Source organism: Cetorhinus maximus, chromosome 8, assembly GCF_964194155.1.
Source record: "Cetorhinus maximus chromosome 8, sCetMax3.hap1.1, whole genome shotgun sequence".
NCBI lineage: Eukaryota > Metazoa > Chordata > Chondrichthyes > Lamniformes > Cetorhinidae > Cetorhinus > Cetorhinus maximus.
Window position 1 is genome coordinate 18,802,825 of NC_135886.1, and position 14,782 is coordinate 18,817,606.

Here is a 14,782-nt window from a genome sequence, read left to right on the forward strand (position 1 = left end):
TTCCACATTTTTCTGTGGAAATTGCTGGCATCGGTGTACAGTTTGTTTGCCAGTAGTTGTGAACGTCCATGTGGAGCATTTATCCTAAGATCTAACATAGAAATTCATCTTTAATTTCTGAGAGAAACTCTAGGACTTTCCCCAACATTTAATTGTAATCTGCTGTTCAGTGGCTCTTTGAGTCTTTTTGTAGAAACATTACACTATCATTGTTGGTAGCTTCCTGTACTCAGTTTCCATGTTGTGATTGGTTTGTGATGTAGTTGCCATGGAGACGGTCATAGGTGGTTGTCAAGTGCAGGGGATGTGATTTGTTATCACTCACATCCACTTGGAAACCAGCATATTCACTGCCTCTGGACATGTAACACGAGATACTTGGGCAGTGCTACACAAATAGATTTGCGGGATTGCTGTGTGATATTGTGAAGTATCAAATCATGTCATCATCCCATCACTTTATTTTGAATTCCCTGCTCCTCTGATAGAGCCTGTGCAGAGCTTTACCTCACACTGGGGAAGAAAAGTAAGACTTGCATTTCCCGCAAGGCGTCGAAACAATAGTTGACTAAAGTCACCAAGATGCCGCCTAAGAAGTGGAGAAAATCTCCTTCCTGATGCACTCAGCAAAGGGTTCTGTGCAACACACAAACAAGACAGGGAAGAGAGGGTAACCCTGCCTGACTCCAGATTTAATTGGAAAGCTTTCTGATTCCCACCCATTGATTGAGACTGCGCTACTGATGTTTGTGTAGAGCAGTTGGATCCAGTTGCGTATTCCCTCCCCAAACCCCATTTTGGAGACCACATCCGTCATGTGGGTGTGCGATATTCTGTCAAAGGCCTCCTCCTGGTCCAGGCTGATGAGGCAGGCGTCCACACCCCTGTCCTGCACATAGGCAATCGTATCTCTGAGTAGCGCGAGGCTGTCAGAGATCTTCCTGCCGGGTACAGTGCAGGTCTAGTCAGGGTGGATCACCAACTCCAGAGCAGACTTGACCTGATTGGCGATGACCTTGGACAAAATTTTATAGTCCACATTCAACAGTGAAATAGGTCACCAATTTCTAATTTCCTCCCTTTTCCCCTTCCGCTTGTAGATGAAGGTGATGATGCCTTTCCAGATGGATTCTGACATGCTGCCGGCCAGGAGCATACTCTCGTACACTTCTAGCAGGTCTGGGCCGATCCAGTCCCACAGAGCCGAATACAACTCCGCCGGTAAGCCATCGTTTTTGGGAGTTTTACTCTTTTCGAAGGTCTCGAGGACCTTAGTCAGTTCATCAGGAGTTAACAGTCTTTCCAGACTCTCCTGTGTACTGTCATCTAAGACCTCCTGTGTTATCACCGGAACTCAGACTTCTGGCCTGGGGCAAATTGCATGCTCTAGCAGGCTTAACATTTGAACAGATAAATAACTTTTTTGGCAATACTGACAGACAATTCTTCTGCTGTTCCCCTTTCCATTATTTTAAGAGACATGAACTTTGGTCTCTAAAGTAAAATGCCTGTTTCAGAATAAACTTTGATCATAGGTTACAGTGATTAGCTTGCAACAGTCCGAAAATAGTGCCACATTGATGAAAAAAATTCTTTTTTCAAGGTCACAGAAATGTAAATGGACCAATGAGACAGTTGGATGTGGTTTTGTAGCAAATTAGCTATAGAATCATAGAAACTTATAGCACAGATGGAGGCCCTTCAACCTGCCATGTTTATGCTGGCTCTTTGACAGAGCAGTCATGCCTAGTCCTACACCCTTGTTTTTTGTTTGTAACCCTGCAAGTTCCTCATTCTGCCCATCTGCCTTTTAAAATTGTTTATGGAAACAGCTTCCACCACCTTTTCAGATTGAGGGATATTGTGGGAAGGCAGATAAGTGGGATTGAATTTTTAAAAAGGGCTCGTTGGACCTAATGGCTTTTTCCTGTTGCAAGATATAAACTGAGATCTTATGGAATCAAAACAGTTCCTTTTTGTTTGAACTATCTGCGTTAGCATATCGTGAACTTAAACCTGATCTAGCTAAAACCTTGTGTATGCTGCCACCTAATGTAATCATCAGGACAGGACTTTTAACAGCATACAAGCAGGCCTGCATTTAGGTAGCACCCTTTCATGTCTGATAGTGCTTCATAGACTCTAGATTTCTTTGCAGTGCAGAGGTTGTTCTGAGGTGGGCAGACTTGGCGAGTACTTTGTACATGGAAAGACCAGGCAAGCAATAATGACTTTTTCTTTGGTTTTGATGGTGTAGGAGGAATGTTGGCACGGACAGTAGGGGAATTTGCTGCTCTTTAAATAATATCCTGGGATCGTTGACACACGCCTGATCAGGCGGATAGGGCCTCATTTTAACGGTTCATCCAATGGTTCATCCGACAACTTAAAATGCAATAAGCCCCGGGGTTGTTAGCCTTGTTGATGAGCACGTGTCCTGGAGCGGGACTTGAAAATACAATATTCGGATTCAGAGATGAGGGAGTTTCTAACTGAGGATTTTTTCAAAAAAAACTATCGGTTGGGAGTGGTGGGGGGGAAGAAAACTTAGTTTTATTTGGATTGACTCAAAATGAACAACATTAAATTCCTTCAAGCTGCACTCAATCTACTGAACTCAGCAGCACAAGTGAAGACTTGCTCTGTCATGTTTTCTATCCTTGAAGTCTTTTTTTTGCGTGATCCATGATGTTACCTTACAAAAATCCCCAGCCAGAGTTGAGTGCAATGAAACTTTCCCCTCAATTGAACCTTCACTCGGGGCTGAATTTTCACCTTGTTTTAGGGGTGAGAATAGAAGCGGGCAGGCACGTAACTTTGCGTAGCTGGCTGGTATCCCAGTTTGCCAGCACCATCCCACCTCTCAGCCATTTTTCAGGAGGTGGGATTTAAAAAATAAAAAAAAAAATTTAAAAAAAAATTTAATTCATGGATTGGGGGCATCACTAGCTAGGCCAGCATTTATTGCCCTTTTCAGAGGGCATTTAAGAGTCAACCACATTGCTGTGGGTCTGGGATCACATGGAGGCCAGACCAGGTAAGGACAGCAGATTTCCTTCCCTAAAGGACATTAATAAACCAGATGGGTTTTTATGACAATTGGCACTCAGCAGGTCTGACAGCATCTGCGGAGAGGAACACAGTTAACGTTTCGAGTCTGTATGACTCTTCGTCAGAACTAAGGAAATAGAGAAATGAGGTGAAATATAAGCTGGTTGAGGGGGTTGGGACAGGTAGAGCTGGATAGAGGGCCAATGATAGGTGGAGGCAAAGAAGAGATTGCCTAAGATGTCATAGACAAAAAGACAAAGGGGTGTAGACAGTGGTGATATTATCTAAGGAATGTGCTAATGGTGACATTAAGGATAGAAAGCAGGAGGAGCAAGGTACAGATAGCCCTAGTGGAGGTGGGGTAGGGGTAGGGATCGAAATAGGCTAAAAGGTGGAGGTAAAACAATGGATGGAAATAAATTTAAAAATAATAATAGAAATAGGTGGGAAAAGAAAAAAATATTTTTTAACTATATAAATTACTAGAAAAAAGGGGGATCGGAAAGGGGGTGGGGATGGAGGAGAGAGTTCATGATCTGAATTTGTTAAACTTAATGTTAAGTCCGAAAGGCTGTAAAGTGCCTAGTCGGAAGATGAGGTGCTGTTCCTCCCGTTTCCGTTGGGCTTCACTGGAACATTGCAGCAGGCCAAGGATGGACATGTGGGTATGAGAGCAGGATGGGGTGTTGAAATGGCAAGCGACAGGGAGGTCTGGGTCATGCTTACGGACAGTCCGAAGGTGTTCCGCAAAGCAGTCACCCAGTCTGCGTTTGGTCTCTCCAATGTAGAGGAGACCGCATTGGGAGCAGCGAATGCAGTAGACTAAATTGAGGGAAGTGCTACTTCACCTGAAAGGAGTGTTTGGGCCCTTGGATGGTGAAGAGAGGGGAAGTAAAGGGGCAGGTGTTGCACCTTCTGTGGTTGCATGGGAAGGCAATGGTTTCATGGTCATCTTCAGACTTTTAATTCTGGATTTTTTAATTGAATTCAAATTTTACCATCTGCCGTGGTGGTCCCCAAACCATTACCTTGGGTCTCTGGAATACTAGTCCAGTGACAATACCACGATGCCACCACCTCCAGAAAATGTGGCAAGGCATTTCAATGTCCATTCACTTTGGCGGGGCAGAAAAATTCCGGCCCTGATTCACTTAGGGAAGGAAATCTGCCATCCTTACCTGGTCTGGCCTTCCTGTGGCTCCAAACCCACAGCAAAGTGGTCGACTCTTAACTGCCTTCTAAAAGGGCCTAGCAAGCCATTCAGTTCAAAGGGCAATTAGGGATGGGCAACAGATGCTGGTTGCCAGTGATGCCCACATCCCATGAAGGAATTAGAAAGAAGCCTGTGATCCGGGGACTGAGGTCTGGCGATAGTTGCAACCTTCTGGCTTTCTCGCCTGGCAGCTGACCAGGCAGGAATGGGAATAAGAGTATAATAACAGATCCTGTCCTTATATTAAAATACCTGGGAAAACTCAGCAGGTCTGACAGCATCTGAGGAGAGGAACACAGTTAACGTTTCGAGTCCGTATGGCTCTTCAACAGAACTAAGGAAAAATAGAAAAGAGGTGAAATATAAGCTGGTTTAAGGGGGGGGGTGTTGGACAGGTAGAGCTGGATAGAGGGCCAGTGATAGCTGGAGACAACCAAAAGATGTCACAGACAAAAGGACAAAGAGGTGTTGAAGGTGATGATATTATCTAAGGAATGTGCTAATTAAGGGTAGAAAGCAGGACAAGCAAGGTACAGATAGCCCTAGTGGGGGTGGGGTGGGGTGAAGGAATCGAAATAGGCTACAGGGAAGAGATAAAACAATGGATGGAAATACATTTAAAAGTAATGGAAGTAAGTGGGATATTGGGGGAAAAGAAAGGGGGGGGGTTGGAAAGGGGGTGGGAATGGAGGAGAGAGTTCATGATCTAAAATTGTTGAACTCAATATTCAGTCCGGAAGGCTGATTTTTTAATTTTTAAATGTATTTCCATCCATTGTTTTATCTCTTCCCTGTAGCCTATTTCGATTCCTTCACCCCATCCCACCCCCACTAGGGCTATCTGTCCCTTGCTTGTCCTGCTTTCTACCCTTAATTAGCACATTCCTTAGATAATATCACCTTCAACACCTCTTTGTCCTTTTCAATGTGACATCTTTTGGTTATCTCCACTTATCACTAGCCCTCTATCCAGCTCTACCTGTCCCACACCCACCCCCTTAAACCAGCTTATATTTCACCTCTCTTCTATTTTTACTTAGTTCTGTTGAAGAGTCATATGGACTCGAAACGTTAACTGTGTTCCTCTCCGCAGATGCTGTCAGACCTGCTGAGTTTTTCCAGGTATTTTCATTTTTGTTTTGGATTTCCAGCATCCGCAGTTTTTTGCTTTTATCCTGTCCTTATATTGCCTGGTTTCCCCTTCACCCCCACAAACATGCTCCCCTGTAAATATTAGGGATTAGGGTTATTGTGTGCTGTAATTATCTAGCCGATGCAGAATTATAGAACTGGATCATCCCTTGCACACAGTCTAAAAACTATGAAGACTGAGCATTGCCTGAACTCTGTCCAATATGAGGACATTCCCCTGCATTAGCCAGGCTAATGGCGAGAACTCAGTGTGCCCGACATCTCTCCAAAACAAGGACACACACCCTCCCACATTGGCTGGGACAACTGATAGAGAGATATCTCTCAGATGAAGTATGGTTTTTGAATGTGAAAGCAGCAGTAAAGTCTGAACTGAGGCAACTTCAGCACAAAATGTTCCCCGATGTCCAAGGTGATAGAGTTTAGGAGCAGGTCAGTTTGACAAATAAGCTTGAAATACAGTGTGCGACTGCTCCACTACTTTAACAGGAGAGCTACGTGTGTTTTGATATAAGGAGGGCTTATGAGAGGCCATGGCAGTTTTGGACAAAGGAATTTGTTTCACCATCACTACACTGAATACACACTACATGTTTCTTCATGTCGTTACTGCAGTGTAATGTAGTTGTGTTTTTGCTTAATTTCTGAGATGCTGCCTCACCGCTTAGAAAGTTTCACTGCTGACAAATTTACTAATTCCATTGTTCTCTGCTTGATAAAAGCTACACGACTTCTTTCTGATTAGAATGGATAATGGAAAAAGAATGTGATTATCCTCCAAGTCATGGAAACTTTGGTTAAAAAAGCATGGCCTAGAAGTTTGATTATGTCTAAAAGTAGGCATGATTTGGGGTGTGTGCTTTACATGCCTGTTCACGTGGAATCGGTGCTGCCAGTTTGGGTGTGTAGACAGCACCACCACCATTCATTGGCTGCATGCCTGTATGGAGGGCGGGAAATCAGGCTTGATGTATATTACTTAAAGGGGAGGTGCACTGTGACTTCAGACAGCAGGGAAACTTTTATTCTTCTCTTCCTCTCCCGCTCTCCCCCACCTCTCCTCTTTCTTGCTCCTTCTTTCTCTCTTGCTCCCTCTCACTCCCTTACTCACACTCTCTTTCTCTTGTGCTGCACTCCCTTTCTCTCTCTCATGCATGTGCTCCCTCTCTCTCACCCATTCCCTCGCACATTCCCTCTCTTTCTTGGCAGGCACTCCCTTTCCCCCTCTTAGTGCACATAGGCCCTCTCTCTGTGCTTGCTCTCACCTTCTCTGCCATTCACTCTCTCTCTCTCTGTGTCTCGTTGTTCACACACCCTGGGCGGAATCTTTCATTCTGGAGACTACGTTCGGTGGTGGGAATGGATGTCGGAGTGACTTCTGCTGGAGAGCGGGGCGCCTGAATATGCGAGATCGTGGCCTCACCCCTCACTATCTCATTGATCTCCTCCAGTTCCCGAACCCTCTGAGACATCTGTGCTCTTCCAATTCTGGCATGTTCCGCATCCCAATTTTAATCATTCCTCCATTAAGCTCTGGAATTCTCTCCCTAAACCTCTCTGCCTCTCGAACTCTCTTTTCCCCTTTAAGACCACTCCTTAAAACCTACCTTTTTCTCCAATCTTTTGATCTTCTGTCCTAATATCATCGTAAGTGGCTCAGCATTTAACCTTGTTTGATAAAGCTCCTGTGAAGCACCTTTGGATATTTTAGTGTGTTAAAGAAGCTATATAAATGCACATTGTTGTCGTCGTTTAAATGAATAAAGAGAATCATTGGTGAACAGCTCGTAAATCAGCGACTTTTAATTAACAGACTGTTTTTCTCAGCAGACCTCAGGGATGCTATAATTTCCCTCACCTCATCAAGCTAAAGATTGCTACTCCTGATCACTGTCCAGCGACCACTGTTGGAGAGGAACCATGTGGCAAGTGGAGACAGATCAGATTTGGCTTGGGCTCCCATACAATAGAAGGCCACTTGGGTAAATTATAGAGTGCAGCTGTAGCCTGTGAAATGATTCCTTACGCAAGAGTCAACACCTTCAGGAATGAGATGGAGAGTTCTTTAAACTTTTGCTTTTTCTTCTTGGCTTTTCCCCTAATCAATTGAAGACTTATTTGTTTAAACTGAATTTTTGTAAAGGGTCAAATTTGTTACACGTTTGGTAAATAATGCAGCCATTCCATTCTAAAAATAATCAAGTTAGTGATTGGGATTGCGCAGTGCTTTTGTGTTCAAACATTGTCACTGAGTGTACAATTTTAGTTGGCTAATTTGCATTTCATTTTAATAGGATCTAACTAAATATTTCAATTTATTTCTGCATCGGAGTTCACTGCAGCTCATTTGAATGAATGTGTTACATTTGTCCCAACAGCTACTCCATTCTGAATTAGTCCTACCAGAATAATTCACCGAAAAGTGTGCTGAACTCTATTGTTTTGCTTTTGACCATGAAAACATATTTTTGTTCTTACTGCCTCAGTGGAGTTCTGAGAAGACGATTCAGGCAATGAGAATCTATTTCAAAAATTGCCAGATTTCCATTCCATTAATTAAATGGAAGGAAAGTTAGCCATGTTCCCTCACAAGCTTTTACCTCTCCAATGTAATGAAGCAAGATTCCAGGATCCCACGGTAACCCATAACCCCATCACATCTAATAAACAACATACCCTCTCAAGCTTTTCTCTCGACAATTTGTCAAATCCCCTTTTTTGGAGTGGGAGTTAATCCTTATCATCATACGTGTGTTATCTGTTCCAATATCTATTATTTATACAGTGCCTTTTTTGTAGTAAAACTGCCTAAGGCATTTCACAGGAGCATTATCAAATAGAATTTGACACCCGAGCCACGAGAGGAGATATTAGGACAAATGACCAAAAGTTTGGTCACAGAGATAGGCTTTAAGGTGCATCTTAAAGGAGGAAAGAGAGGTAGAGAGGCTGAGAGGGTAGGGAAGAATTCCAGAGACTAGGAGGCAGAAGTTGCAGTTGCCAATGGCGATTAAAGTTGGGGATGTGTAAGAGTGAAGGAGGGCATATACCTTGGAGGGTTGCAGGGCTGAAGGAGGTTACAGATATAGGACATTGACTCTTTGAAAATAAATACTTCCTGACACCTAACCTAATGTTTTTGCCTCCAGATATTTCAAGCATATTTTTTCATCCTATCTTCCCTATCCATCTCAAATAACCCATTCAACTGGACTGAATCCAATTGCTCCATTCTTTTGAAAACTTCTTTATACCTGCACTTCTGCAGCTTGAATAACCCTAACTTCTTAGAATGTATCTGTATATCTAAGAGCTCTTAAACTAGCTGGCATTTTAATTTCCCTTGTCTGCACCTTCCCCAGAGCTTTAATATTCTTTTCCATAACTGAGGACCAGAACTGGACATGATACTCCAAGTGCAGGCATACCAAAACTTTAAACAGATGAAGTATATTATTCTTCAATTTGTACTTTATAGTCTTTGCTATACAGCCTAAAATCACATTTACTTTCCCTGTAGCCAACTTGTGCACCTTTTAATGACTGATCAACTATTACTCACATGATCCATTACCTTTACTGAGTATAATTGCATGGTATAAGCAGGCTTAGAGTTTCCGAAATCCAAATGCCCAAACCTGCAGTTGTCACATTAGAAGATATGTGCCATTCATGACTCCATTCTCCCACCTTGCCCAAATTGACATGCAACTACTAGGCTTCAAATGGTTGAATTTCAGCAGGTCCAGTCAAGAATTTGATGGGAGATATTCAGAATGCTGTAAGTTTCATTCTTACCGTTAATTCTTCTTTTGAATATTTCTGTAAGTTTCTAGATTAGAAGTTAAATCAGAGATGGCCATTGCGCTCATTTGTTCAGTGTGACAGGAAGTAGGAAATCATCACTGTGAACAGGCAAGATTTGTAAGAATTTGAGTTTATGAAGGTATTTTGAGGGGGGGGCGGGATTAGGCATTGCAAGCGTTAAATGACTCTAAGATTTTCTCTAAAGTTAGTGTGTGCAAGGGGGCTGGTTAGCTCAGTTGGCTAGCAGGCTAGCATCTGGTTCAGAATAATGGTGGGATTCAATTCCTGTTCTGGCTGACTTAGACTTGGGACTTGTCTCCTCACCTGCCCCATGCTTGATGTGGAGTGGTGCCCCTCAAGTTATATAACCAATTGCCCCTCTCTAATACAGAGAGATGCCTATGATCCCTTGAGGACTATGACAAATTACTCACCTAGTGTTCTGCAAAAATACAGTGCTTTGGTCTTTCTGCTGACTTCTGCCAGCTGCAGTACAACAAGAACCTTGTTATTGCAAAAACTATTTACTGTTGTTAGAAGAAAGAGGAAAAGAACTGACTGAGACTTAGAGCTGTCTCCAGCCTTTTCTCTCATCTCTTTCCATGCCTGTGGGAATGCGCAATGTATGTTGCTGAATATAATCAAATATAATTTCCCTTTACTTTTTATTATTAAACTTTGCTAGATTGCAATTTAATACTAAGATTGCTAGTGTAGTTGATTACTTTAGATCTTTTTTTCAATTGTTAGAATGAGGGAAAAGTATGCTAAGGTCTAAATGTTATTTTCAGTTGGAACTCTTGTTCTCAAGATCCTGGGTTGCATTATCAACCAAGGAAGCATAAAACAAAAAATACAACAAAAACAACAAAACAACGATGTATTTTTTACTGCCTTTAACATAATGAAATGTTCTAAGGTGCTTCACAGGAGCATTATAAAGCAAAGTATGACACTGAACCACGTAAGGAGATATTAGCTCAGAGGACCAAAAGCTTAGTCAATGAGGTAGGCTTTAAGGAATGTCTTAAAGGACGAAGGTATGGTAAAGAGGCAGAGAGGTCTCAGAAGGATATTCCAGAGCTTGGAACCTAGGCAACTGAAGGCACTGCCACTAATGGTGGAGCAATTAAAATTGGGGATACACAATAATTAGCTGAATGCAGTTTTCTCGTAGAGTTGTGGGGCTGGAGGAGATTACAGAAATAGGCAGTGAAGTAGTGACAAATTTTGAGGTGCAGGAGCTCTAAGAAGATGTTTTGGCCAAATAATTTCTAAATCTACTATTACATTGTTTTCCTATGTATTAATCATTTGAGTCCCCATACATCAGTAAAACTATATTTATTTAAGTGAAAAATATTAATGCTGGTAGGCATTTTATTTTGAACCATGTGGTATTTTGAATCATCAGTCTTTAGAATAGCTAGAATTTCCTTATGCAACCGTTTAGTTATTTAATTCAAGCCTATTAAAAACATGAATTACAGAAAACTTTACTTACTTCTGACTGAGGGATGGTATATAGAGGGACCACTGCTTTTCTTGATTTATATTAATAACCTAGGCTCGAGTGTACGGGGCACAATTTCAAAATTTGAAGATGATGCAAGGCTTGGAAGTATTGTGAACTGTGAGGAGGATACTGATAGACTTCAAGAGGGTATAGACAGGTTGGTGGAATGGGCAGACATGTGGCAGATAAAATTTAATGTAGAGAAGTCTGAAGTGATACATTTTGGTCAGAAGAATGAGGAGAGGTAACATAAAACAAAGGGTACAATTCTGAAGGAAATGCAGGAGCAGAGGGACCTGGGTGTATATGTGCATAAATGATTGAAGGTGGCAGGGCAGGTTGAGAAAGCAGTTAATAAATTATACTGAATCTGGGGTTTTATAAATAAGGGCACAGAGTACAAAAGCAAGTAAGTTATGAACCTTCATAAAACACTGGTTCAGTCTCAAAGGGAAGGATGTAGAGTTTTAGAAAGAATGCAGAAAAGATTTACAAGAATGGTTCTGAGGATGAGAGCCTTCAGTTATGTGGATAGATTGGCTAAGCTGGGGCTGTTCCCTTGAAGAGAAGGCTGAGAGGAGATTTGTTAGAGGTGTTCAAAATCATGAGGGGTCTGGATAGCGTAAATCCATTGGCAGAAGGTCGAAAACCTTAAGGTGATTAACAAAACAACCGGGATCTGCTCCTCCACCTCTGGACCCTGCAGCACCATCTCCTGCTGCTGCTTGGACAGAGCCAGTCAGACCTCTGGCCATGATGACCCGGTCACCGCTGCCATCACAACCAGATATGGAGCAGCAGAATAAATGGCCAATCAGCAAAGTTTACCATCCAGTAGTGCTCAGCAGGTGCCAGAGCTGCATTTTGATGCACTCCGGCAGCACTACACCCCTGGAGATAGGGAGGGGCGAGGGCATGAATGGACTTGAAAACGAAGATGAGAATTTTAAAATCAAGACAGGAGTCGATGTAGGTCAGCTAGAAGAGGGGTGGTAGGGGAATGGGACCTTGTATGAGTTAAGGCACGGGCAGCAGAGTTTTGGATGACTTCAAATTTACAGAGAGTAGAATGTAGGAAACCAGCCAGGAATACATAGGTATAGTCATGTGTACAGGTAAGAAAGGCCTGAATAAAGGTTTCAGCAGCAGATGAGCTGAGACCGAGTGAAGTTGGGCAATGTTATGAAGGTGGAAATAGGCGGTCTGAGTGATGGCACAAATATGAGGTTGGAATCCTCATCTTGGGATCAAAAGCTTTGTGTTAGGATAAACAGCAGGTAAGGGAGGCCCAAGTCTGTGCCTGAACGTAGAACTTGCCTTACCAATAACTGGATGGATTTTTCCACAGTTCTGTTTTTGTGGGTACATCGTAGGGGATTTGGGACATTTTCAGTGTAGAAGGACCAGCAAGGACGCCGTGGGCTGAATTTCCTGGTTGGTGGGGGGGCGGAGCGGGCGTGGGCGGGCACGGACCCGATGGCCGCCCGCGATTGGGTCATGCGCCGCCATTTTATGCGGGCGAACCAATTAAGGCCCACCCAGTGTAATGCACGACTCCCATGGATAGCGGGAGTGGGCGGGCGGCAGCAGGAGTGCATTGTCCGCCGGGTCCAATGGCGACCTGACAGCCTGTTTATATGAAGCTCTGGCAGCCTTTGCAAGGCTGCTCACAATGGCAAGTGGAAGGGCTCACCAGAGGGCTTCTGGTGAGCAGGCCAGGCCGGAGGGCAGGGCAGCGGAGCAGGCCAGGCTGGAGTGTAGGGTGCCAGTGTGTCCCTCGTTTTTCGGATGACTGCCTTGCTGCCCTCCTTGAGGAAGTGGCAGCACAGCGGGAGGTATTGGTCCCCCAGGATGGGAGGAGGAGGCCCCCCCCACATGACGAAATGTGCCTGGGAGGAGGTAGCGGAGGTGGTGAGCTCCCGCGATGTGGTGCGGCGCACCTGGATCCAGTGTCACAAGCGCTTCAACAACTTGTTGCTCTCTGGCAGGGTGAGTACCATGTTGGCATTGGTCATTTAACCCAGCAGGTCGGCTTACCCCTCTGCTGCTCCCCCTCTCCCAAAGTCTGAGTGTAGTGACTGCATTGAATCATTGAGGGCATTTGTCCTTTGCTGGGCGGGCCAGCAGATACTGCCCAGCCTGAGAGGGTGATGAGGAGATGTGTTTTGCCCCCGCAGCATGTGGTACACTGAGACCCACATGACTGGTTTGGGGGCAACCTGGAGGAGCTGCACCTAGGCACAGACTCAGAACTCCAGCACATGTCCAAGTCAGGGTGATGACATGCTGGGAGGGGAGCTTCAAGGTGGCATGGAAATGAATCATCAGCTGCCATCTGCGCTCCATGTACTTGCACCTCCTTGCTATGGAAGGATATACCGTGTGGTGCCTAATGTGATGTAGGCAGCATGTGTCCAAGGCGGGGGGTGGGGAGGTTGGGGTGTGGGAAGCAGGCCCAGCATCTTTGTATGAATGCTTGGCAGCAGCGGGGTGAGGAGGCACTGGAGCTTTGATATGTCCCACTCTGGTTGGGGTGGGCTGGGCACGAATAGAGTCCATGTGCAATTTGCCCTAATCAATGCTCGTCTCTCATTTTCAGGAGAAGAATGCTCATAATGTGACAGAACGTGTGAGGACTGGCGGTAGCCAGGCACAGATCGCCATTCTAAGCCATTTCGAGCAGGAGGTCCTGGACCTGGAGAGGCGCCATGCACCCAGGTCCACAGGTGTCAGTGAGGCTGGGCTGCCATGGCCAGGTATTCATGCCCAACAGTGAGATCAGCATTGTTCTTCCAACAGCCATAGCACTGCTGAATGTTAATTGATTTAATTTTGCAACATGGCTTGACCATTGGTTATGGAAGGTTGAGCGCATAATGATCCGGGGGACAGAGATATACTTTGTCATTGTCTGCACGCTAACTGATCCACTGCCCTTGTTCTTCCTTTCAGCATCAGCAGGTCACGGCCGGGAGGAGGAGCAGCAGATGCCCCCTCTCACACCTGAGGGGCCTGAAGTCTCACCAGCGTCACACCATTTCTGCGAGGCAGGCACCAGCGCAGATACTAGCACCTCGGTGGGAATTTGAACATTGGCTAGTGACCCGGGGCACAGCGGTGATGGCACTTCACAGTCGCTGGAGGAGCTGGCAGAGACAGAGAGTGCCCATGGTGCCAGCAGTTGGAGGGCTGCAGGGGACCAGGCACGTGCTCAGTCAGTGCCTGATGATGTGTCTCTGGAGTCCTCCACAACACAGCAGGTGCAGGGAATGCGGCTGGGTGTGCGGGAGCATCTGGGGGAGATACATGAGGCTATGCTTGGCATGGTCGCCATGGTGGACGATTGCCAAAGCAATGAGCCTCATGTCTGAGCACCATGCGTCCTCCATGGAGAGAGTGGCGACTCTTTTGGAGAGGGCTCTCCAGGAGACCCGTCAGGGCTTCCTGGGGATGCGCTCTGACCAGCAAGCCCTCACATCGGCGTTGACCTCAGCTGGTCACTGCCAGTGTGGGAGATGGTTTGGACATCAACTTTCCCAGCTCAGCGCCCATCCATCCACAGTGAGCAGGGAGGTCTGAAGTGACCTCACGTCGGTGCAGCAGCTGCTTCTCTGCGGGCACCTCTCAGGGCGCTCCGGATGAGGGCAGCAGCTCCTCTGCCCCTCTCCCAGTGACTGTAGCATCCAGTGAGGCTGCAACGACTGGGGAGATGCCAGCTGTGGAACTGGCAGCTCCCTCCCAGGCAGCGCCAGCACAGGCTCCACGGGCCAGAGGATGACTGCAAAGGTCATCGAGGCCAACAGGACAGCAGAGTCAGCAGGCTGTCTCAGATGCCACTCTGACCGATTTTTCCCTGGTGCTTTTGTGTTGGTCCGAGATGAGGTCCTTATGATTTGTTCTGAATGATAACACGATTGTCCTTTTTTTAGGAATAAGTTGGTTAAATTCAGACATGTGACCATGGCTGAGGGTGCCTCTTTTTTCTGCATGTATATGGTTTCCAAAAATATTAGGAGTGTTTTGTGGGATATTCAGCTATATTA

General features: G+C 45.1%; 1 protein-coding gene across 1 annotated transcript in view; it reads left to right on the top strand.

Moving 5' to 3' along the window:
• Positions 1-9,917, top strand: part of LOC144683486 (uncharacterized) — a 28,227-nt gene extending 18,310 nt beyond the window's left edge. Inside the window, exons 2-3 of the mRNA XM_078546543.1 lie at positions 1,101-1,221; positions 7,244-9,917. Of these exons, the coding sequence (XP_078402669.1) occupies positions 1,101-1,221; positions 7,244-7,287 (165 nt within the window). The 3' untranslated portion in view covers positions 7,288-9,917. The remainder of the gene's footprint in view (positions 1-1,100; positions 1,222-7,243) is intronic.
• The last annotated feature ends 4,865 nt before the right edge of the window (positions 9,918-14,782 follow it).